At 41.7% G+C, this 23782-nt stretch overlaps 1 protein-coding gene across 4 annotated transcripts in view; it reads right to left on the bottom strand.

Annotated features, from left to right (window-relative positions):
- Nucleotides 1–23782, bottom strand: part of LOC117550651 (signal peptide, CUB and EGF-like domain-containing protein 1) — a gene marked incomplete at its 3' end in the record, with an annotated part of 91370 nt that overhangs the window by 27459 nt on the left and 40129 nt on the right. For 2 of the 4 annotated variants that reach the window (XM_034223122.1, XM_034223120.1), the window contains 4 exon segments: nucleotides 1030–1146; nucleotides 7063–7152; nucleotides 11708–11824; nucleotides 14276–14404. In XM_034223122.1, coding sequence (XP_034079013.1) covers nucleotides 1030–1146; nucleotides 7063–7152; nucleotides 11708–11824; nucleotides 14276–14404 — 453 coding nt within the window. 4 annotated transcript variants of the gene reach the window in all.

Below are 23782 nucleotides of genomic sequence, written 5' to 3' on the forward strand. Positions count from 1 at the left end.
TTTGCCGATGCGTCGTCTGCCTGCCATGCCTGAGACAGCTCCGGTTCCAGGATTTCACACACTTACATGCCACATTCTCAAACTGCCTGACACACACTCCAGAACATACACACATACAGTATTATACCATTTAAAAAGAGCACGCTCGGATCACACGAGGACTGCAGATTCTGACATGCAAAGAGTCATGTCACGTCACATAGCCTTGTTGCTGTGACAATTCCTTGACCATGTCTGTCAAATGGTTGAGCCCCACAACTCCATCTCTCCATATCCATACAGAGAGGAGGAAGGAGGTGTAGCATCCTACACCATACATGTACTGTACATGTGGCAGATTATATACAGAAATACATATTCATTACATTGTACATATCATCGTCACTGTGAACTTTTGCATATTCTCCTATATTAACCAATATTTTTGACGCACTAAACTTTCTTTGTGTTTTTATTTGTAATAGTATCTTGATAGTGTCTTATTTATTTAATCTTATTGGTTTATTGTTTATTGTATGCACGAAACGCCAAGGCACATTCTTTGTTAGTGTAAATCTACTCGACAATAACAATTATTCTCCTTTGGTAAGACAATAGCCAGGTGTCCACAACCTTCTCACTGCTGCTTCGCCCTGAGGAGATAAAGCACTGCTGCCAGTGTTTGAACCCACGGGTCGGCCTCATTGAGCGGGGCTGTTTGTTTAGAAGAAAGCCATAATACTACAATTATATGTTTGGGAAGTTCTGGCCCACGCTGCGGCAGCCTTCTCCTCGGACCACTGTCATTGACGTTAGCGGCAGGTTGGTGGAAGCATAGAAAAAGCATATTAAAAAACAACAGACTATGGCAGTGACCACGACCGATGCTCTGCGAAGTTGGAAGTGAAGCAGATGGCTGGGGTGTGGTTTGGTCTAGGTAACTGAAACGCTTACACAGTGCCCAGAGTGCTCAGTGATCAGCAGCTGTAGACCTTTGCTCATAGTCATACAGCAGGCTTGAAGGCATCAGAAAACGTTCAATTTACTGACCTTTGCAGGTTTTGCCATCGGGCTGCAGAGTGAATCCCACGGGGCAGCTGCAGCGCACCCCTGTGGCGGTGTCTTTGCATGTCCTGTCACAGCCGCCATTGTTCACGGCGCAGGTCTCTGCAGATGGCGGGACAGAGATGGAGGAAGAGAAAGAGAAGAAGGGGGTGTTAACATGTGACCCCTGCTTCTAAAACAGCATCAAAAAGAAACAAGGGACACTGAAGGGGATGTGGGTTGAGAGAAAAGGTTCATGCAGTGGAAAAATACACAAACAGCACAGTAATGTTTTCTTGCGTTTTCACAAAACTCCAAAGATAAAACATTTTTTTTACCAAGATAATGCAGTGTTCATAAACTCAGAAAGTGACAGTAAATATTCAGGTGAAAAAGTATTTGGCTCAATGGTTGGTCCTGTTTCAAAATGTGTCAAGAAATCATCGTTAACACAAAAAGGGAAAGGGTTAATGTAAGTAGATGGAAAAATAAAGTTAGTGCAAGGTTGAGTGCTGTAAGTCTAGAACACTCTCGGCAGCACCGGCGTATATTTTAGTCCAGAAAAATGTTTTTGTACGTGGCGCAGATAAAGGTTTGCTGGGACTTGTGGATATTGCCTGAGCTGATCCCAAAACCAACAGGAGCTCATGGTAACTCTAGCTCACCTGCCCAGCCACTGTTGCTTTAGCAAAGCTCGGTACACACTTTCCCAATACGCCTCCAAAAGTGCTGAGGAGGCTGACATTTGACGTTGACTCATGTTTGTTGAAAGGGATTTAATAAAACTACACCTAATAAGGAAGTTTCAGTTAGTAAATGTTTGGTTATTGGTGGGTTTGACTTCAATAATTTTAGAGAAAATTGTACATTTTGCTGCTGAAGGTACAAGGGCTAAGAGTTGAGATATTCCACTAGTTCTCGGGCTTTTAAAACCTCCATCTGAAACCCAACAGGTCACATTTATAAATACACCATCATAACAAAAGTTGGCTTTTGAAATTCAAAGGATTGTTCCAGCAACATGTAAATCGGGGACATTACCCTCCTTTTTGGCAGCTTCTTCCCATTTAATTAAAGTGGCAGGATTGTGAAGGAGAAGTGAGGAAATAGGAAAAGCCTTTTCAGGCGTGCAAACACATTCACATCTAGAGGTCAATTCATTAGCATAAAGCATTCTGTCAAGAAACAGGAAGGTATTTGTGGGTTTGTTTGTGTTTCTTCATGTGGCTCCAAACAGCATCAATCTGTTTTCTAGCCTCATTTGTTCCTTGCTGTGTTTATCCTTGAAAGCTCTGTGTTCATCACACGCAATGTTTTTCATGTCTCGTTCTCTCTGGGAACGTTCTGAGACCAGATATCAAACTATTTTGTAATTCTGAACTGTCTTACGAGGGAGGAAAAGGGCCACATGTGAATTTTTGAAGATTAAAGTAAAAAATGTAGAGTTTTATTGCCAGAATTCAGACTTTCTTCTCAGAAATGTGACGATTTTCTTAGAATTCTGAGATTAAACTGAAAGTTCTGATTTTGTTTGTCAAAAAGTTTGTGTCAGGATTCTGACATTAAAGACCCTAATCCTCCGTATTGTCTTAAATGGATTCGTTATTTAAAAATGTTTTGCAGGAGGCTTCACAGAGTTTGTGTTTGTGTAGAAAAACAGCAAAGGGGAAAGTAGACACTAACCGTAACCCTCATTTAAACTTGGTCCTGTATGATACAACAGAAGACCCCTGTCCCATCTCCTCTCCCCAGCTTGGGTCCCTGTCCGTCTGCGTGAGAATTAAGGTTAAAGGCTGTATGCCTGCGCAGGTGCATACAGTCAATAAGACTTTTTGTGTTAGTGTTAAGGTACATGTGCATGAGCGTGGGCTTGATGTGAGTGGAGGTGGTGTTTGAGGGTCAGAGTGATTTATACAGAGTACAGTTGGCCCTATCATTAGGTGAGGGTTGAGCACAGTCCTGCTCAGCGCCCCAGCCTCAGGCCAGACTGAGAAGGGGAACACAGACGCACCGCCGAGCCTGATTGATGTGCTGGACAAGCCCCTTATAACCCCCTCGGCCCCATCTCCAAGCCTCTACACTCTCCATATAACCCTGCATATTTCTATCCCAGCCTGTTTGAGTGTGTGTGTGTTTGTGTGTGCGCAGCATATATCTGCTTGTTACTTCGATGTCATGAGGGCTGGAATCACATATGATGGATTCTAAACTCATACTGTATTTTTCCTCTGGGTGTCTAATGTTAGATCAGTCTTTGGTGTTTTGTTTTTTTCAGCACCACACTTGCAAAAGTTGGGGTATTCTCTGTTGACACGGTCCACAATGTGAAGGCTACAATTGCGAAATTGCTGATTATGTGTCAGAGTAACTGAAGCAATGACACATATTGAATGTGGATTGTGATTGTGGCAAAGATTACATGAATAGTTCAACATCTTCAAAATACCAGCATCTTGTAAGTTACCATCAAAACTATTACTAGAGAAACCTTACTTCACATTAAGACTCCATTAAGTCACCCGTCCGAGAAATATTCTGTAATACGACAATATGTAAAGAATAAGATGTAAGTAGGCTGACTTTGTTTGCTAGCTGTATATCTAGTATATATGCTAAACCTAGCAAATAGCTTGCTGGCTCAAGCATAATGTTTACAGAAACATGACTGGAATCAATGTTCTTATCTTACTCTTAGCAAAAAAGTGTAGTGTATTTCCCAAAATATGGTGGTATGAATAAAAAAAGGCCCAATGTCTATTCTCGGGAATTGACTGTTGAGTCAGTTCACAACTTTTCCATTTCCACTTTTATTTGATGAACATGTTTGATAATGTTTCTAGAAATGCTACTGTTGCATGTATTTCACATATTGTCTGTGAGTATTAGGTAATAATGTTCATTTTTTTATTATGATTTTTATTTTTAGACTATAAAGACCACTTGACTCAAGATGAAATCAATTTGAATGGAGAAAGGAAAAAGGTGGCAGCATATTCAGAAGATGATGCAAAATGTTAAGATTTCAGGAGAGGGGGAGGCTGCCAAAATGAAAGCAACCCAACATAACTCTCCTCTTGCCAATTGAACAAGGTCAGCAACTGCATGATAATGGATGACAATATGTCAGCAAGGGGAAGAGGAATGAGAGGAAAAACTGTATGGATACACATCGTCGTCTTCTCATGGAACTGCTGACTTTTTCCAAGAGAGGACACATGTTCTATTGATTAAAGATGGAAAGCATGAGAGGGAAAACTATGTGCACTGTGTGTACTAAAGCATCATGCCAAGTCACTAACTGTTGGAAAAAGGTGAGAGGGGCACGATCATCTGTCAGCTCTCAACAAGATCCCCTTTTCCCCCGTGATTGGCATCTAAATCAGCTGTCAGTCAGCATAGCTCTGGCCTGCAATCCCGCTATATAGATACACCTACTGTGAACACACAAACACACACATCAGCTTAGCTCCATCTGTCCAGAGGGGATGGTTTATTTGGAGTCCAGAGCCAATGTAGCACCAGTGAGTCTCTCTTTTGACACTTCGTTCACATATGTGCAGCACCTGGCTCCTGAATTTTCTTCAATAGCAACGTCATGAAATGTCTCAGAATTACTTTTCATCAGATCGCCCACACTCCTTCTGTCCTATTTCCCTTCTGGCTTGCTCTCAAGGTTTCTCCTTTTGTTATCTCACCACCGCCTTTCATTAGAGCTCCGGTCGCAGATCCATTTGTCTTGATCGGCACGTTGTCTGTGCTGTGTGATGGCAGCGAGTGCACAGGCAGGAGCACCTCGTGTCAGAGGAATCAGACTGATAGCTATGTCAAATCTAACATGCTGCTGCTGTTCAGGCGGTGCCAGTGCAGCATCGGGATGGACACTATGCTCTTAACAACCCCAGGCATGGACATGTGTTTGTTCATGCACACTGATAACTTCCCTCAGGGTTGAGTATCCAAATATATTGGGGTAAGTGGTGGCCCTTGATTAAAAGTAATAATAACAATAATAATCTGTGATTAATCATGAATAATCAAAAGATGTTTTATTTTTGCTTTATAGTAACATCTCAGCTGAGTTTAAATGATTTCTTAATTATTGGCATGAAGTCCAACAATTTTCCGACACCTAGCTGAAGCATCTTCAAAGCGGCTGTCACAGAGAATAACTGTGATCACCCTCTGTATAATGTGTGCGACACACGGAATATGTTCTTGGTAGTATTCGCTCTGCCAGTTTCACATTGTTAGCACTATTTGTTCCCACAATGCCTCCGCTTTCTTTTCGTTTTTACTGCCATGCAATTTAATTCTAACCCTAACTTTAACTGTACTGGATGTATGGGAGGCACTTAGGGTCAAACTTGATAATGTGAATTATTTGTGTAATTTTTCTAATTTCATTTTAACGTGGTAAGGTTTCCAGATCAATTGCAAGCTTTAATGTGGTAACATTTGAATTATTCAGGGTTCGAAACTGCAAATTGCTGAACCGCTCAGGATGTGTAGTGGAGCTTTCAGGAAAAGATGATGGATTCCACCAAGCTGAATATAAGTTTCACATTTATCAACTTCTATGTTGAGTGGCCAACTTGAACAAAGTTTAGGCTGTTTAGGCTAACATGACTTTGTTTTTTGTTTCTGTTTGTGGACAGTTCTGAGATTCAGACATCAAAACATTCAGAAAGACTGGATAATGGGAATCTGGATGGCAGTGTCCTCAAAGCCTTTCTCACACTGCAAGACTTGCCAAAGGTGCTACTGAGGCTGGTGCTATTGTAGACAGTTTTATTTGAAAGAAAAACCTGAGGATTTTTCCAGCGTAATTTGCAGCAAGTTGTAAATGACGTTACAAGAGGAGCACCATCAGGAAAGGTGACATGCTGGTACAACAGGAAGTGAAACAAGGTTTAGTGTGGAGTCAGGAGACTTCTATATTCAAGGTAAATAAAGGAGAAGAGAAAAGAACAAAGAGGTATAATAAAGATGAGGAAAAACAAATTCTCCATTCTTCCTCCAAGCCACATTGTCCGGAACCTGCTGAAATAAAATTGTAAATCAATTGACTGCAGACTGTACAGCACATCAGTTTGGAGTTCCAGATATTGGGGTGCAGGGGAGGAATGATGAGTTGAAGATCTGAAAAGAAAAGTGTCAGGGTCCAGTCCTTCAGAAACCAAATAATGCCCATCTCGTTTATTTTTGTATAAGTTCTCGATGTTGCACCTTTCATCAATAGCCATCCTTTACAGCAGAAACCGAACCTGAAAACCATCCTTAAAAACAAAGGTAGCATGGGACTGTTGGTTTTATTCGCTCGCCTTTACTGCCCCTTCAGAAGATTGTGGTTTTGAGAATAGGCTGCCAAGTACAGTGTAAAACGTTTATGGGGCAACCATGGGGCAACCATGGTCCAGAACGTTATATTACAACATTGGTAGTCTATTAGAGGAATGGAACACATACATTGTACAGTAAAGCTACATTCACATGACAAGCGGTAAAACGGCTCTGTGCTGTCGTTGATGTTGTGTTTCTACCCTCAGCGTCGCGAATCGTAAGAAATTGCGAGCAGTTCTTGATTGCTGTTGACTTTTTGATGCACAACCAATCAGATGACAGCTGTGCTAAGCGGCGCAAGCTAACAAGGGAGGTACCCATAAAAACAAAACGTATCTGGTGCTTTCACCGCAAGGCTCTGCACCCAACCTCACAGTGAGCAAAGAGCGAATCATGTGAATGCGGCTTAAGGTGCAACATGGAAAGCCAATGTTAGTCATCGAGAAAAACCTTTAGTAGTTTTAGGAAGGACCAGTTCAAAGGAAAACAGGGACTTCTTTCACTTTGTTTTCATCACGTAAGGTACAGAAGCAACAAAACGGACTGTGGGAGACACAGTGGGCATCATCGGATTACAAAAAAAAGAATGTTAACAAAATAAAGACAGAGAGGAGGACGAGGAGGAACGGAGAGGAATGGAGTCGGGGATACAAGCACAAGCGCCATGGCAACACATAGAAAGAGGAAGAAAAGAGTTACCCATAAGTAGCCGCCGTTTCACCCGCTTGTCCACATCAGCTACTGACGTGGCATTGAACTCAGAGCTCTCAATTGCAGCCTCATCTTTCTCTAAAACACAAGTGACAAGGGGACAAACAGTGAGCAGCAGGTTAATGAGAAGCCCAAATGACCAGACCTTCAGCCCCTCTTGGTGTTTGAGCAAAAAAACCAAAGCCAAGAAGCAAGAAGCGATGAGGAAGCGCCAAAATCCCTGTTAGAGTGTTAATCCCCAAACAAATGATAAATCCCCCAGAGCAAACAAAAGAACAAAATAAAATAAATGAAATATTGGTATCAGTGTGTAGCTCACAAAATGAAGCGGTAGATAGGCAAGAAGGTAGGTGGGGAGGGAAGGAGATTGAGGACTTACGTGAAAAAGTAAACCAATAAAAGATGGTTAGAGGTGTGGGGGTTTTAGGGATGGAATGAGGTTGGGGTGAACATTAACGGGAATCTTAAATCTTATGTTGACGTTACTGTTTGCAGATGGAGTTTCTGTCTTCCATATCAAACAGCCACACTTTCTCAGCAATGATTCCCTTGCGTTAGGATGGAGGAGGAAGATGAGAAAGAAAGGGAGGGGAGGATACTTGTCCAACCTTTCCAAGACAAGCTGTCTTAAATGTTGGAACAGAGACGGAACCAAGTTGTAATGATGACAAAAAGAGGTGAAGGGGAGGAAGACGAGAGGTCGAACAGCAGCAAGAAGTGATCAAACAACCGAGTAATGACAAGATTTTTGAGTGAAATGATGAACAGAGAAGAAAAAAAGATACCGAGGTAGAAAAGGAAAGGCAGAATCAGTCCCATCATGGCCCACAATGGGAGAGCTATATGAGGGACAAAGGGGTGCACACACTGAGAAATGGGGTTTGAAGGGGCAGTGCAGGGAGGGCATGCAGAGAAATAAAAAGGCAGGAGGGGGTAGTCTGGGGGCAGCGCTGGTTGCCTGTTTGTCTATGGAACACATCACAACTGGCTTTAACAGTTAACGCTGGAAGAACCACAATCCAAAATGTGGGCAGCGGAGCTGGGGGGGGGGGGGGCTGAGGTCGGAGGGTGGCCCTGACGATGGTTGTAGAAAGGGTTAAGATGGCATGCATGTGGTGCGTTGATGATGGTGGGTTTTACGTTAGCGAGGAGGGAGGCGGCCTTTCATTTGGGCCTGAGTCATTAGGGCCTGAATGAGCACCTCTTCTTGAATAGACGCCACTTGCCGCTATAGGACTGGGCTTTGATGTATACACTCAGTCCTGAGGTTGGTGAGGGGGTGGATATGGGAGTAATTAATGTTCATTCCATTCCCCGGCCCTGTCCCGCTACGGTTTTCTCTCTCTCCTCTTGGGAGCTTGATGGACAAAGTGGAGGACTCTCTGAAGTACACTCAGGGATGAATGGAGGCTTTCTGGTGCTCGGCTAACGAGTGAAATGTGGCTGTATGAATGTGTGCGTGATTGTTGAATTGAGAGCTTGGGCATACCAGTCCGTGTGCTTTTGAGCGTCTGCTTTCTTAAGTGTGTGAAAAAATCTGTCACGGAGGGAGATAAAATGTGTGGGTGGATGTGTGAGCCAGGTTGAGAAGGGGTGGGAAGAGAGGAGTCCCTGCCACTCACTTCTAAAGAGTCTACAGGGCTAAGCAGTGGTCTGAGGCCCACAGAGAGGGGAGTGATTAGAGAGCCAGACCACAGGACATGGAGGGGGGGAAGAGTTAAACCAAGCCAATCTACTACAACTACGAGGAGAATGGTAAACACCGATGCACTGAGAAAAACAACAACACAAGGACCAGGGTCACTATAAACAACAACAATAACAAAAAACAAAATGTTATTCAATTCCAAAAAGGGTAAAAAAAGAAATTAAAAAAAAGGGAAACCATACCAGGGCAGGCTCTCCCATGCAGCTGGACAAGCAGACAAACACACACATGATTGGACGGATTAGTAAAAGAGGAGGTGACAGACACTTGGACGATATGGCACATGTGAGTGGACAGAGGCAGTAGAAAGAAGGGTTAGCGGTGCAAGCCCCTGCCTCTCTATCAGGGAGTATGGAGCAAGGAAGGGGGCTGATGGATGGGGATGTTGTTGTCGGCAGGTTTGTGGTTCTCGCTTTGCTTTTTTGTGTTCGGGAGGTGGAGGATGAGGAGGTAGAGAGAGAGGTGGAGGAGGAGGAGTAGGGTTAGGTTTGCTTTTGAGGGAGCTTAACCTAAGATCAGGCTGCAATTGAGATGTCCGCTTTTAGCCACAAAGTCTAACACGTGGCCCCTGACCCCCGTCCCGTACCGTACCGCCCCACCCCACCCCAACAGCACCCAGAGCCAGTCTTTCCTCTTGTGCACTGAGGATTTATCCTTTCAATCCACCTGAATTGAGTTTTAACATGGATGCTCAGACAAGACAGGCAATCAGGAAGCAGCAGGAGGAGGAGGAGGAGGAAGAGGAGGAGGAGGGCGGAGGAGCAGAGGGATAGCACTATATAGAAAGAATAAAGGAAAGGTGGGGACAGGTGGGTCCATTGAGTAATTGGGACACCCAGTCCGAAGACCTTTCTCTCGTCAAATAAAATAGAGATAGAGAGAAAAAACACAAGACATTTGGAAAGAAGGGAGGGTTCTCTCTCATTTTTATCGTATCTTCTTCTTTGCAGCCTTTTCCTCGATGGTGTGTTCTTCTTTAAAGTAGCTGGAAAGAAAAAGTGGTTAATGGCAGTCAAAACCTAGCAGCACAGCAAACTGCTCGTGTGTTGAGACAGAGGGAGGTGTTTCCAGTGTACGAACAACAGGAAGGACAGCACATCAAAATCAGATCATTGTGTGTCCATGGTTTTATCAACAGCATTGACATCATTCTGTGTGTTCGTGTTTTTCAGTTCACAGCATGAATGAGTGTGTGTTGTTTGGTTGTGCAGGTGGTTGCAATCTCACATGTAATGATGTGTTTAAACGCACTTCCACTTTGTTTTCTTTGGTTTAAACCACAAGGAATTGTTGACTTTTTCTTTTGTTGTTTCATTGGGATCTCGTTGTCCAATTACAAATGAACCACAACTTGTAAACAAAAGTCACATGGACTGAAGCAGCTCACTAATTGGCAGAGATTAGGTGACCCATAATCTTGGTGGGTTAGTGATTCTGGCAGTAGGGGAACACTTCAGTTCCTACCACTACAATAACTGGAGGTTATCACTTTTGGGGAAAAACATTAATTAATTTAGGGCACAACTTTGATTACTTGCTGATTCAATTATGAACTTGAAGATGCAGAATTGATCAACACCTTCAATGTGCTTCATGTATTACAGCCCTTGAGGCCAAACTACAACCACTGTGACTGGAACCAGCTGCAGTGGGCTGGCTAAGGTCATAAATGTGGTGATGAAATTACTGTAAGACTTTACAAATGACTAATAACATATATATATCAGCAAAAACAAGGCGGAAAATAACAGTTGAAGAACTCCACTTACCTTGAACGCTTTTATTTATCCTTTACCGATTAAAACAATTGCAAGACAAAAACCAATGTCCATTATGTGAGAGCTAGGATGTCCTCAGCATGTTGTGGAGTCAACTGAGTTCTGACATGAGGAATGGAGTATCAGAGTGGGTATTGATACATTCAAAAGCAACTCACTTTCAAACATGTAACACAGGAGTAACGTTATGGCCCCAATGGATCATTCAAGAGACTTTTTGCAATGCAGCGCACCTCTACGGACTTTATATCCAATGTGCGACAGCTTCACAATCTGAAAACACCCAGTTCCCAATCGAGCTTCTACGTTGACTCTTTGGGTATGATAAGGTGAAGATAACCCTTGATAAGTAGTTTAGAAAATGGTCTTAAATTAAACAAGGTGCTCTCAGTATGCAAATCAGCTATTTTAAAATGTTTGCATCTACTGAGAGCAATCACTGTCATTTTGAGCCTGAAATAAACATGATAATAAAAGACATATTTGAATGTGACTCTGCATTCATTGTTGATTTAAGGATTTTCACAATTAAAAACATTGATAATTTAGTTGATAAGATATTTGTTCTTTTCTAAATCTACTGACAATCTCACTACCGTGTTTCTGTTGGGTTGAACATAATACGAGTATCTTAGCAGGTTTGATGCAGCATTAAGTTTGCAAGAACCTGGAAAAATTGTTGATTTAATAAGGTCTAATTCTTATTCTTTATCGCTGAGAAGCTCACACTTGAGTGTTACCCATGTCCTTTTTATGACCCGTAAATCAGTGTGCATCAATCTGTTAAAGTGCTGTTTCCCTCAGTATCAAGGGAAGAAGAGAGGAATGGTTGTGGAGCTCGGAGATGATCTATCTTTCAACTGTCCAACTCCAACCCCCGAACACACTTCCACATTCTGTTACCTTGCTTCTTTTATCAGCTGTGCTACACCGACACGGTCATGGCCTTCTACCATACAACAGATGTTACAGTCAAACAGCTGTGGGGGCTTCAGGGTGTGTGTGTGTGTGTGTGTGTGTGTGTGTGTGTGTGTGTGTGTGTGTGTGTGTGTGTGTGTGTGTGTGTGTGTGTGTGTGTGTGTGTGTGTGTGTGTGTGTGTGTGTGTGTGTGTGTGTGAACTGGGAAGACTTCTTGGTTGTCACTCACCGATGCAGGTCTTGCTGTCTGAGTGCAGGGCGTACTTCTGATGGCAGCCACACACCGGCCCTGTGTCTGTGTCATCGCATGTGTGCTGGCAACCGCCGTTTCCATAGTTACACGTCACTGAATACAACACACACACATTCCTGGCTTGTATATCATGCGCAAAACATGGCTCGTGACATTTTAAAAGGTCCACTCATTCTTGATTTAGCTTTAACAACAATGTGGGGGGGCAGTAACGAAGACGCAACATGGATGCTGTATTGGATATATGGCTCGGTGTGACAGGTGGGAGAGGGCCATAAAAGGATGCAACGAGAGAGACGAAGGAGTGAATTAAGGAGAGAAGGAGAGATAAACAGAGAAAGGGTGAGTGTAATAAATATGGTCTTCAGTGATGGTTATATTATCCTAAATGTCTGTTTCTCTGTTTCTTAAATATATGTCCTTGTTAGTGCTCTTAATGCTGTGATGCAACAATGGTATGTCGTATGGTAAAAAGAGAGGACTACAGAGCAACAGAAATAAGATCAGGAGAAAGGGAGAATTAAGATGTATAAGAAAGATGGAGAAGGAAGAACAAAGATGGGGCGAGGGACAAAGAAAGAGAGGATAAGAACATTTTGAAAATAATATATTTATAGTGTTTGAAATTCTTTGGCAATATAAAATCTATATAAAGGTAAGGTTCTATTGTTTGTAGCATATAGACACCTTTTATATTTAACATTTAGTAAAGTTAGTATTCTATTTTTTAAGGGTTTTATGGAATAACATTTCGGTTTCTAAAACAACATTTTAAAAGATCTTTTAATTGTTTAAGCTTTTGATAGTTTAAGACACACAATCTGACTGGTTAGTTTTAGGAAAATATCCTGGTTTGGGTTTAATTCACTACTTTAAGGTGAGTCCACCGTAAGTTCAAACTGGATTCCATGCATTTTAAATGTTCTTAAACAGGTTCCCAACTTCCTTGAAATCTCAAGGTCAAAAGGCAAAAAGAGGAAAAGGAAGAGGGAAAGAGAAAATATAAAAACTAACAACAAAAGGATAAGAAAATCCATCCATAGCGGAGAGATATGGAGACAATTGTAAAGAAGAGATCATAATGCAGGATCTTTCCTGGAGCTTTTTCGAGTACTTGCAAACCCTTACGCAGCAGAAAATAAAAAGCTTTAAACTTGGCCGCAAAAACAGCGAGCTGAGAAGTACTTTTTGACGGGCCACAAACTATTGAGATGGGGTTTGCCATAGTAAACAGAATTGATTTGTCAAACTCGAACTATTTCAACAGTTTGTGATTCCTCCAAGTTGTTAACCTCCTAATTTGCCTCGTTGACAGTTCTCCAGTGGGAAAGGGATAGAAAACTATTCAGATGAAGAGAAGAGAGGAGGTGAGAGATGAAATACAAAGACAAAAAAGGTGTAAAGACGTGAGAGGATGTGAGAAACAGAACAAAAGAGGGCATAAGGAGAAAGGAGAAAAGCTAGCATTTCTTCCATCATGTCCTGTGCCGCAGTGCTCATAAGGCCGGCACAGCACCGGGTCCCTGGCGTCTAATGAAATATTACCACAGCAGGTGACACATTAGAGCCCTTTCGGAGGCTTTCACAATCTTTACACTCTCACCGTCTGAGAGGAGAACAAGATTTGATGCCAAACAAATCGTAACTAAAAGCTTATTTCCCCCCCCCCCTCAAAAACAGCAGCCCTAAATTCCATGGCTGCAGGCGCTCGGCGTGAAGAGTGAGAAACAGAGATTGAGCTGCGAGGGGGGAGTTTGAGACATGAATTCTCTCTCTACTGAATCCTTCAGCACCTTCGGCTTGGCCTGAAACGCTTAACTGATTTTGGTATTAAATGTCCGCCCTCATAATTTACCCCTGAAGGCCTACTGGATCTTGTCCATCATTGCTATTACAGATGTTTATTATTAAAAGAGTTAAGATCCTTCATTGCACCAGTACGTAACCTCAATACAATCAGAAACAGAGTGTTAATACCTTGCTCCCATGTGAACTGTAAAAAGGAATTGAAACTAAATAGAGTGGTGCAGTGATGACATATTTCTGAAGGGCAACCCGGAAGTTAGCATCGCAACGGCTCCCTTCGTAAAAAAGCAATGGGATTTTACATCGGATTTCTAAATATTCCTGATTCCTGATGTTTCTGATACCATACCTGAGACCATCTCTAGATATTAACACCACTTTTATTATTTTAGGGAACGTAAATGCATCGCCAGAAGTATAAAAGCTAACGAACTACATCATGGTCGAGTGTTTTCCTTCACCACCGCTAAGCTAAAGGCGGCTAATTTTTGGCGTTATGATCGTTAACAGTCAAATGTAGTCACTTGTTAGCAACTTAGGATATTCCATCTAATGGCGTATTTGATGGCATAGAACAAAAACAACTTTTGTGTTGACCAAAGATCTTATTTCAAGCATCTAACCAGAAACATGTTTAAAAAAAACATTGACTTCATTACGAGGGAATCAGAAAGTGGTTAAATGCTTACTCAATTCACTCATGGGGGGTGTAACACTGAGGTTAGGTGTGATACGTACATATGCAGTCTTTCTGGTTTTTGTTCAGCTCAAAGCCAGGACGGCACTCGCACGACACCCCGCCCTTGCCTGGAGCCTCTCTGCAGATGTGGGCACAGCCGTGGTCCTTGTTCATGCAGTTCATCCCATCTGTTCAGGGGACAAAGAAACAGAGCTGAGGAACTGTTGTCTTACAAGTCATCAATTATATCATGGAGTAAGAAACTTCAAATTTAAATATTCATGACTGAACGAGCAACAGTGAGGTAAGAACACCTTTAGTTATGATTTGGATTTTTAAAAAGTCAGATTTCTCAGGATTGTGTGGGCGTAGTTTGATCAGATTTGATTGACAGTGACCAGACAGACCACCAATTTCATATGTATTGCAGAGGATTACATGAAACCATATCCTACATCGGCACAGCTACCTTTAAACCAGTAAGTGAGAAACGCAGAAACCCCTTATTTGAAATAATCTACTTTGGCAGATAATAATGTGTTCATGTAAGAACATTTCAGCCAAAGTGAGGAACTGATTTAGGAAGTACATTTTTGGGCATTTAACATTTTGCTTTCCCAAGATATTTCTGCATCACTCTTTTGACATCATGCCTCCAACAGCCATCCTGGATCTGCAGTTTTACAGAGCTTTACAGAGAGTTTCAGATCATTGTTTCCATGTCTTGTACACTGCCATCAGCAGAAAACACAACACAGACAGACTGTAGTTGGAGCCTAGCTGGACACAAATATGACTCCAAATGAATAATAACGTTGCTCTGTAACTGCTGGAAAGAAGCAACTGCTAAGAAGTTCCCCATAAGTTAAGAGGTGAAAATGATTGTTGTTCCTCTGATGTCAAGGATTAAAATGTGACTGTTGGTGAAAACTTGACAAATGAGACAAAGCAAGAACTACAGGCACGTTACAAAATAAAATATGAAAGAGTGGAACCCCTGTGGTATGAATTATGAAATTGCGAGAAAAAAATCAAGTTTATTGAACCAAATGCAAAACAGAACAACACATGTCATATGTAAGATGAGTTGAGGCGTCTAACAGCCTGTTCTTTTTGCCTGGAACAGTGAGTACGGTCCTCAGGCTGAACAGCCAGCGGTCATCAAACCAATGTTTTCCTTTGTAATTAGAAACTACTTTTACCATTTCTGAAATCCCACTCTCTCACACATTAAAACCCAGACACATTTCCTCTTCATCATCAGCACCAATAAAGCCCTCTGCCTAAATGTACGACTGTCCTTAGCCCATGTTTTCAGCGGTCACTAATCCGAGGCTTCGTCTTGTCACCGCTGACACGGCTGGCCCTTTTTCTATCCCTTCATACTTTCACCGGAGCATGTGACATGTGGTCTCCTATCCCGGTGATTTGTAGAGCATGATGGGGCAATACTAGTCTAAATAGGCCAGTGTTTAAATCTTCATCAGCTGGAGGGAAAACAAGTAGGAGGAGGACCAAGCGCCAGTCTCTAGAGAGGCGAATAGGGAAGGAGAAGTCAGCCAAAGATATCACTGAGCTCTGGGAAGAACTGGAAAAGTTAGTTTTTGGGGAGAGTGCGGTCGTCTACCTGTCATGGCACAATCAAATATCTTAACTTGCAAAAGACGGCTTCTTTCACAGAGTTTTGTACGTGTTTTCAAAAGAGCTTTGATCCACTCACGAGCTGATCAATGTTCTAGATATTATGTTTTTCTGATTTTGTTAGCTGTTCCATGACGTGAACTAACAGCCTAGAGGGAACATTGTGTTCCTCATGTCAGGAAAATGATGGGTCAGTACTTCTTCAACGCACTTCTTTGGGACTTTTTAAATGAGTACTTATTATTTGAGACACTCCTGTTACAGGACATATTTATCTTGCTTTTCAGTCCATTGTCTTCAGTTCCATGCCAAAGTGTTTCGCGGTTAGGAGAGTTAGGAGAAATACATGAAACGTAATAAGAAATTGTTCAAAAAATCTCACTCGACACTGGCTTGAGTTTCAATAATCAGGATACATGTATTCATTTCTTGCAAGAAAGGAACAAGCAGCCCCAAACAACTGAAGTTTGAAGGAATTGAATTAATCACGTAACACCATAAAACGTACAACCTAAGACGGCACTACTTTGATCTACTTGAATGGAATAACATACGACACCTTTCATTTACAACACTCTCAAATGAACTGACTGAGCCTAAATTCAGTCTGTCTGCAGAGTTTGTAAAGCTCTATTACACCGAGCATTTAGGGGAATTCTAAAAATCTTAATAGTTTATTCTGCTGCTGATAAGAATCCAAATGCCAGTTATGTGTATTTGGCTGTAAAGACCCCGTGCTTGAGGATGCTCTCCAAACAAATCCAATCACCATGAGGAAAATGTAAGAAGTAAGAGACAAGTGTTTCAAATTAAATGAATGAGATTTTAAGTAAAAAAGAAACACAAACAATAAGTGATTACCGCCATTGTCCTTATTTTCGCTATTTACTCACGATTTGCATTTGGTAGCACTCACCAAAAAGATTTGGTTCAAAGACACGCCCCTTCTCTGATCACCATGGTGAATAATGTCCCTTCATGGGGCCCAAGAGCGCTTCAAGTACCTCATTAAGGCGCCGTTTCTTCTAGAGTCTCCTTCACAAACAAAAAGTCCTTTCTTAAACACCGCCATTCTAGCTGTCCACTCCAACAGGACCATTCCATCAAAGTCCAAAATCAAAGGAGCCAAAGGAAATTGTGCAGTTACATGATTAACAAAAGATCAAACTAAGTCTACCCCTCTATTCAACGTTATATAATTCAGACAATATAGCATTAAATGTAGGCAGGTATTGATGCAGTTTTGCACTGTAACTGACAGGGCAATGGAGCCAGGGGGTAAAAAAAAGTTTAAAAGTTTCCAAAAGCATCCATTGACCCTGTTTGAAAACTCATAAGAAAGTATCTACAATCAATTTAAACCTGGGAGAAGTCAAATAAACGGAGGCAGAGGGAGAAGGTGGACACAGCCCGGGACTCGGCACAATCGAGCCTAAAACAACAAACACCAACTGCGGCCTCTCAACGTGTCCGATGTGACGAGGCAGGGCGAGAGGGAGAGCCGGCTGCTCACTGACACGTTTACTCGTCAGAGCTGAAGAACCCACATGGGTCCCTGGATACATATTCAGCCGGATCTGATGTCCAACTCTGCTTGGATCAACATCAGAGCTGACCTGCTGACACAAGGTGAGGAGTGGGAGTGGAATCAGGAGTTCATGGCGTGCATGAGAGAAGGTTTTAAGTGCACTAAAAGTTAACGCTGCCATCCTCATACAACAAACCTGCAGGGGAACAGATCAAGAGAATGGGCCACAAAGACCATGAGTAACAATACTTTGTTTTTATAGGCTGGCAACACCATGCCCAGGTGTTACCAGGTAAATTACATCCTTTTTTATTATCATTATAACTTTTTATTTGTTAATTTGGTTTTTCTCCGCAATAATTATACTTGTTCTCCAAACACAAACAATTAAAACGTATGCTGTATCGATAGTAGTTTTTAAAAAAAAACTAAATTACCTCCTGCTCAACAATAAAGCATGCAGACATGGCTGCACGGTCACATGAGCGGTCACCATAACATAAAGAGGAGCACACGGACACAGCAAAATACAAATTAAGCAAATATAAAGTGTAAATACCTGCATCATTCCTACCACTCCTTCACAACTTTAACATATCACTGACTTTTTGGAGAAGACAATGCTGGCTGTGTTAACAAAATGAAAAATGTATGAGCACTTATAGTAGGGTTAAGGCCATTGTCCTTCTTTCTCTAATACTTAATACGAATTAAAAAGTGCAGAAACACAGGTGCTTGGGAAGATATAAATATAATCTTCAAAATAATAATCAAGTTATTGTTGCCGAAATGTACTAATCAACTCTTAATGTAATGCATGTATGTAAATATTTTATAGCTTTCCAAGCCTTTTGAAAATGGGTCATGAAAAGCAAACCACATGGCAGAAACACTAAGAACAGTTAATCTGGTTCAGAAACTTTTATTTAAAGGAAGCTCCAGTTTCAAACTAAAAGCAAGTGACCGTGATATTGGGTAGGAGATTCCTGTAATAATAAGGCGGCTAGTTGGATAGAGTTGTCCCGTGATATGTAATGTAAGCTTGATCAATAATCCATAAAGACCTGCCTTTTGATCGCCATCTTAGGAAGTCTTTTTTTGCATGTTGTAAAAATGCAGATAAAATGTCTGTAAACTAAAAACAGTAGCTACCACAAGTACATGGAAACGTATCCCCAAGACAGATGGTATGTTTTGGAAAAAGGTTGCCTAAAATGCCTCTTTAAAGTAAAGTGGTGTTTATGTCCCTTTCAGTGGCAATCCTTCAGTGAGCAATGAAAATGGATTGAGATGGTTGACGTTTCCTTTTTTATTCCAGCTGGAAGAGGAGCTGTGTTTTGATAGGAGAGGTCAGCAGGTTTAAAACTACTGAAGCTCCACACTGGGAGCCCAGCGGGTCCAGATAAAACACTCAGACACGTCTTCAGGGCCCAGCAAGAGCCGCTCTGTCTCTCACACAGTCTCTCCTCTGTTCCCCTGTCTCTTTTATTGCCCTCTGTCTGTCTTTCTCCTTCCCTCTCCCCTGCCTTTTCTTTATCCACCTCTCCACACATCTCTCTCAGGAGCTCTGACTCCAGATGAGGTCCAAGCATATCACAGCCGTGTTATTACAACCCGACTCTTGCAGCGTTACACCCCAAAGCCCCGAATGTCTAAAAAAAAAAGCAGGAATGAAGTGAAAGAGAGACGGATGGAGAGAAGAAAGAGGAGAGGAATGTGGAAGAGGTAGAAGGAGAGGGATAATTTAGAGCCTCATATTCGCCTCCTCCTTGTTTCCTCGGAGGATGATGAGGAATGAGGTGATGCTGAACACCGGTCTCACAGCCAGATCTCCTCACCGGGGAGAAAGAGACATTTCACATGTTCAAATAACTCTGTAGAAAATATGATGATAGCTTTCAAAGGTGTCACAACATTTAAACATTTTATTGCATTCAACTGCTTTCAATACTCATATACTCAATGCCACTGTTGAGATAAATGTAGACACTATTAATGTTGTCACTTGCTGCTGCCTGGCTTTTTTTTCACCTCGATTGGACTCCGTTTTTTACTTCCGTAACATATTCACATCCCTGTGTAACCCTCAGGCTTCTATTGGCCAGCGTACCAACACATTGTACATCAGGGCTTCTCAAACTCCGGACCAGGGTCCAGATCCGGACCAAACTGCAAATCAATCCGGACCGAACCCTGTGTCCCATTATAATAAAAAAAAGAATTATAAAAAAAAGAATTCTGATTCTGATGTAAATTAAAGTGGACCTATTATGCTATATTGGACAAATATATTGTAGGGCCATACCTACATACAAAACATGTCTGTGAAGTTTTTTGCTTAAAATACCAAACAGATCACCCATTGTAGCCATGCCTCATACTGCTCATACCCCTCTTTTGCAGCCCTGTTAGAGAAACGTGGATTTTGGGTCCTTAGCTTGAAAAAAAACAACCTGAGGAGGCGGAGCTAATGCCTGATCAGAATTCTACTGCAGATAAAGTAAAATTCTGCTGTGATAAAACGCCATCCTGTCAAAGATTATTTCTGAAACAGTATGGAGCTCAAATGCTTTTTCTCTTGCGGGTTTATCACAAGGTGAGTTCCTTTTTTTATTTCCTGCTTTTTAAACACATGTGCTCTACACAGTACAGGTTAGCTCTGAGTGTTAGCGAGGCTTGCTAATGTAAACAAAGACGAGATTATGTCCAAAACACGTCAGGCATTGTTTCTGATAGCAATTTTCTGTGGGTCCGCCGCCGATTTGACGTCAGATCGGCAGCAAATCTGTATCCGCTCGTTGTACCCCTGTTTTTAAAAGATTTGGGTACGGAGGAAAAGAGAGAGGGTTTTATTTGCTGACGCTGCGTGAGTTCCCCGACGCACCGGGGACACATATTTATGTATAAAAGACATCACAAAGTGCATTTTGCATGATAGGTCCTCTTTAATGTATATTTTCTTGTGTCTGACGCGTTGTGAGAATGAACGTGCATATATATTGTGCGTCTAACTCTACATGCACATGCACACCAGCCAATGACCATGTGCATTCCTGTCTGTGTGTATAAATTACAAGTGTTTGTACTGTGACTGTATGGTAGACACAAAGCCACACATAAAGAACTCCACTTAAAAGGCCCCTTTTAAATGAAGCTTTTTAAAAAGCCTCAAACGCTCTATCAAACAGGAACAATTTAAACTGCTGTAACAGCTTCCTGTGTGAAGAAAACAGTGCTGCAGACTGCAGAGAGAGGCTGTTACATCACCTCAGCCCGTGCACTGCCCGGTATGTGGGATCGTGTTGGACCTACTTTACATTTGATTTGTACTGGAGAGTATATGCTTCGTCTCTTTTCCATGTCTTTTCTTTCAATTTCTAACATTAAAATTAGACATGCAACTTGTATATAAATGTGTATCCCAACATGGGGACGCAATGTTATATAATCAAAGATGAAAGGTTCGAGTTTTAACATTGAAAATCTGGGTAACTAAGCCAAACCATGCGAAACAGGACGAAGAGCTAGAGAATGAAACGAGACAAAATGTTCTGAACGAGTATTGAAGTGAACAGCTCTCCAGACAGAATTAAAAAAAACTCCTCAACCGTATCCCCCCCCCCCCTCACTCCCACCCCCGCCTTCCTTCAACTTTTCCATCCATGCTCTTGTAAATGGCGTTTTAATTGAAATCTGTCAGGCGCTGGCTGTGGGTCTGCACTGGTCTGCTCAAACTGCACTGCTATAGGTGCTAAGCCATGAATTTCAATGAGAGCTTTTCTTTAACTGGCTGCATTGAACTCCTTTAAATAAGGACTGTGCCTTTCTAATAACCCTCCCCAATCTCTTCTTCAAACACACAACACACACACACACACACACACACACACACACACACACACACACACACACACACACACACACACACACACACACACACACACACACACACACACACACCACACACACACACACACACACACACGCACACACACACACACACACACACACACACACACACACACACATTCTTTTGCTTACTCCTTCAGTATCCAACTTTAACTCTCACGGTGGGAGTGACGTGCATTTTAACATCCCTACTGTATATGATTTTACAAAACCACGCTTTTATATTTGGAGATTTGGAGGGAAACTAGTTCAATTAAAGCATTAAAAAGGCAGAAGGCCCTGTTCTTTCAGAGCACACATAGCTAAGCAGTGAACGGTTGTGAAACCTGGAACAAAAATACTGTGTTTACCCTGCGCTTCAGTGAATCCAAAAAGAAAATGAACACGCCCAGAGCAATAACAGAGAGAGGGGACAAGTAGCAAAATCCCCTTTGTGACCGGAAATGTGCTCTTAATTTAGAGAAACACTAACAACCGCTAGTAAACTGCCCTGACCGTTCTTCCCTTTTATTTACAGTAACTTTGAAGATCAAATGACCAGCGGAACTACCTGGAACTGGACTTCACTTGAACCCCCAGGATTACTTAAAGTCAATTAAGTAAAGAAAGGATTGAAAATGACATTTATTTTTATTTTTGATCTTCATAATCCTCAGTGTTTTACAATTGAAGTGGATAGTAGTTATATAGATATACAGTTGTAATGCGATCAATTCACTTGAAGAGATGCTTTGTGGCTCAGGCTGTATTCCTGGTATTCAATCCTCATCTTAGTGGTGACCATGTGATACACAAGTTACAGTAACTACAAAGTCCAAACAATCCACAAGCCATTACGAAAATTCCAATTATCAAATCTTTCTGTCATTAAAAGTGCTTTTCTTTCCATATATCCACCCATATCCTGTTCAAAAAAGGTTTACATACAATTAAGAAGCAATGACGCAAAAATAATCTTTTCATATTCAAGGCATTAACTCAAAAGCACAGCACAAATGTATCTGGATGCAAAGCTACAAAACAAACATGAAGGACAAACAGCTCACAAGTTTACAGAGGTGAATGATTAGGACAAAATAACATCACTGTGATGGATTAGCTATCCCAATCAAATCAAAAAACTGATACCTAGGGCGAACTGAAATGTGGGAGATGTGCAAATGCATGTTGCAGTTGGAGAATATTCAGCACAAGCATTACTCTTGTCCTCTGAGCAACTTAAATCTTATATTCAGCACAAGCATTACTCTTGTCCTCTGAGCAACTTAAATCTATAACTTCAAGGCAGCAGAGTTTACATGGAGGCAAGAGAGCAAGCGAACCAGAGTTCAGTGTGTTGTGTTAACAGAGTCCAGCTGCTTAAGTTAAAGAGAGGAGAAACATTTGGGAAACTGTTTAATTCACACTGAAAAAGTAAGATCGAGGGTGTGTGCATCAGGGTGTTAGCTTCCTGTAACAGGCTTGGAATTGAGGAGACAGTGTGACGTTTACTTGATGCTTATATGAGTGTGTTTTAACTCCTACAGTCCACTCCCCATGTTTCATGTGTTTGCTCCTGAGCGGCAGCGACACCAGGTCAGCTCCACGCCTTCGTACTAAACATTTCCACTGACCACAGACAAGCTCTGGCCTAAAAATATTGCAGAGGGGAAACAGAGCAGAACAGAGGTATCAAACCTGGATTCCACCTTCCGCTTGCAGGTAAATAACTCGTATTTAAAAAGTAAATAACTCATATTTACCTGCAAGAGAGAGAGATTGCTGAGTTATTAAAGCTTGTTTGTAAAAGTTAAAATCACATGCTGGAATAATATTTAAACAAAGTATTTATAAAGTTAAGAAGAGAGCGGGTGTTTAGGAACGAAAGCATTAGTCACTTTCAAGCACCCCCGCCATGCTCTGATGACACAGTGTGGTGTGTGTGTGTGTGTGTGTGTGTGTGTGTGTGTGTGTGTGTGTGTGTGTGTGTGTGTGTGTGTGTGTGTGATTGTGTGTGTGTGTGTTGTGTGTGTGTGTGTGTGTGTGTGTGTGTGTGTGTGTGTGTGTGTGTGTGTGTGTGTGTGTGTGTGTGTGTGTGGTGTGTGTGTGTGTGTGTGGTGTGTGCTGTGTGTGTGTGTGTGTGTGTGTGTGTGTGTGTGTGTGTGTGGTGTGTGTGTGTGTGTGTGTGTGTGTGTGCCCTGTAGATATTGGTGATGATATCACTTTGGAACACTTTGGAACATTTAAGTAAATCTTGAATCTGTATTCAGTCGTCTTTATTCAGCCACTGTCCTGAATGTGAGAGGTCACCTTACCGCCAAATCTTCCAAATACATGATTGAAAAATGTATCAATCCTGGACTCCACAACTAAACCAAAGTTATTCCTTTTAAACTCTATACTTCTAACCTTGTGTTTTAGGTCAAAACTACTACCTATAGGGCATTTAGACGTTGTTGTTGTTGTTGTAAGGATAGTAATTTCAGCTTTAGGATGTGCTTCTACACAC

This window comes from Gymnodraco acuticeps, unplaced genomic scaffold (genome assembly GCF_902827175.1).
Source record: "Gymnodraco acuticeps unplaced genomic scaffold, fGymAcu1.1, whole genome shotgun sequence".
Taxonomy (NCBI): domain Eukaryota; kingdom Metazoa; phylum Chordata; class Actinopteri; order Perciformes; family Bathydraconidae; genus Gymnodraco; species Gymnodraco acuticeps.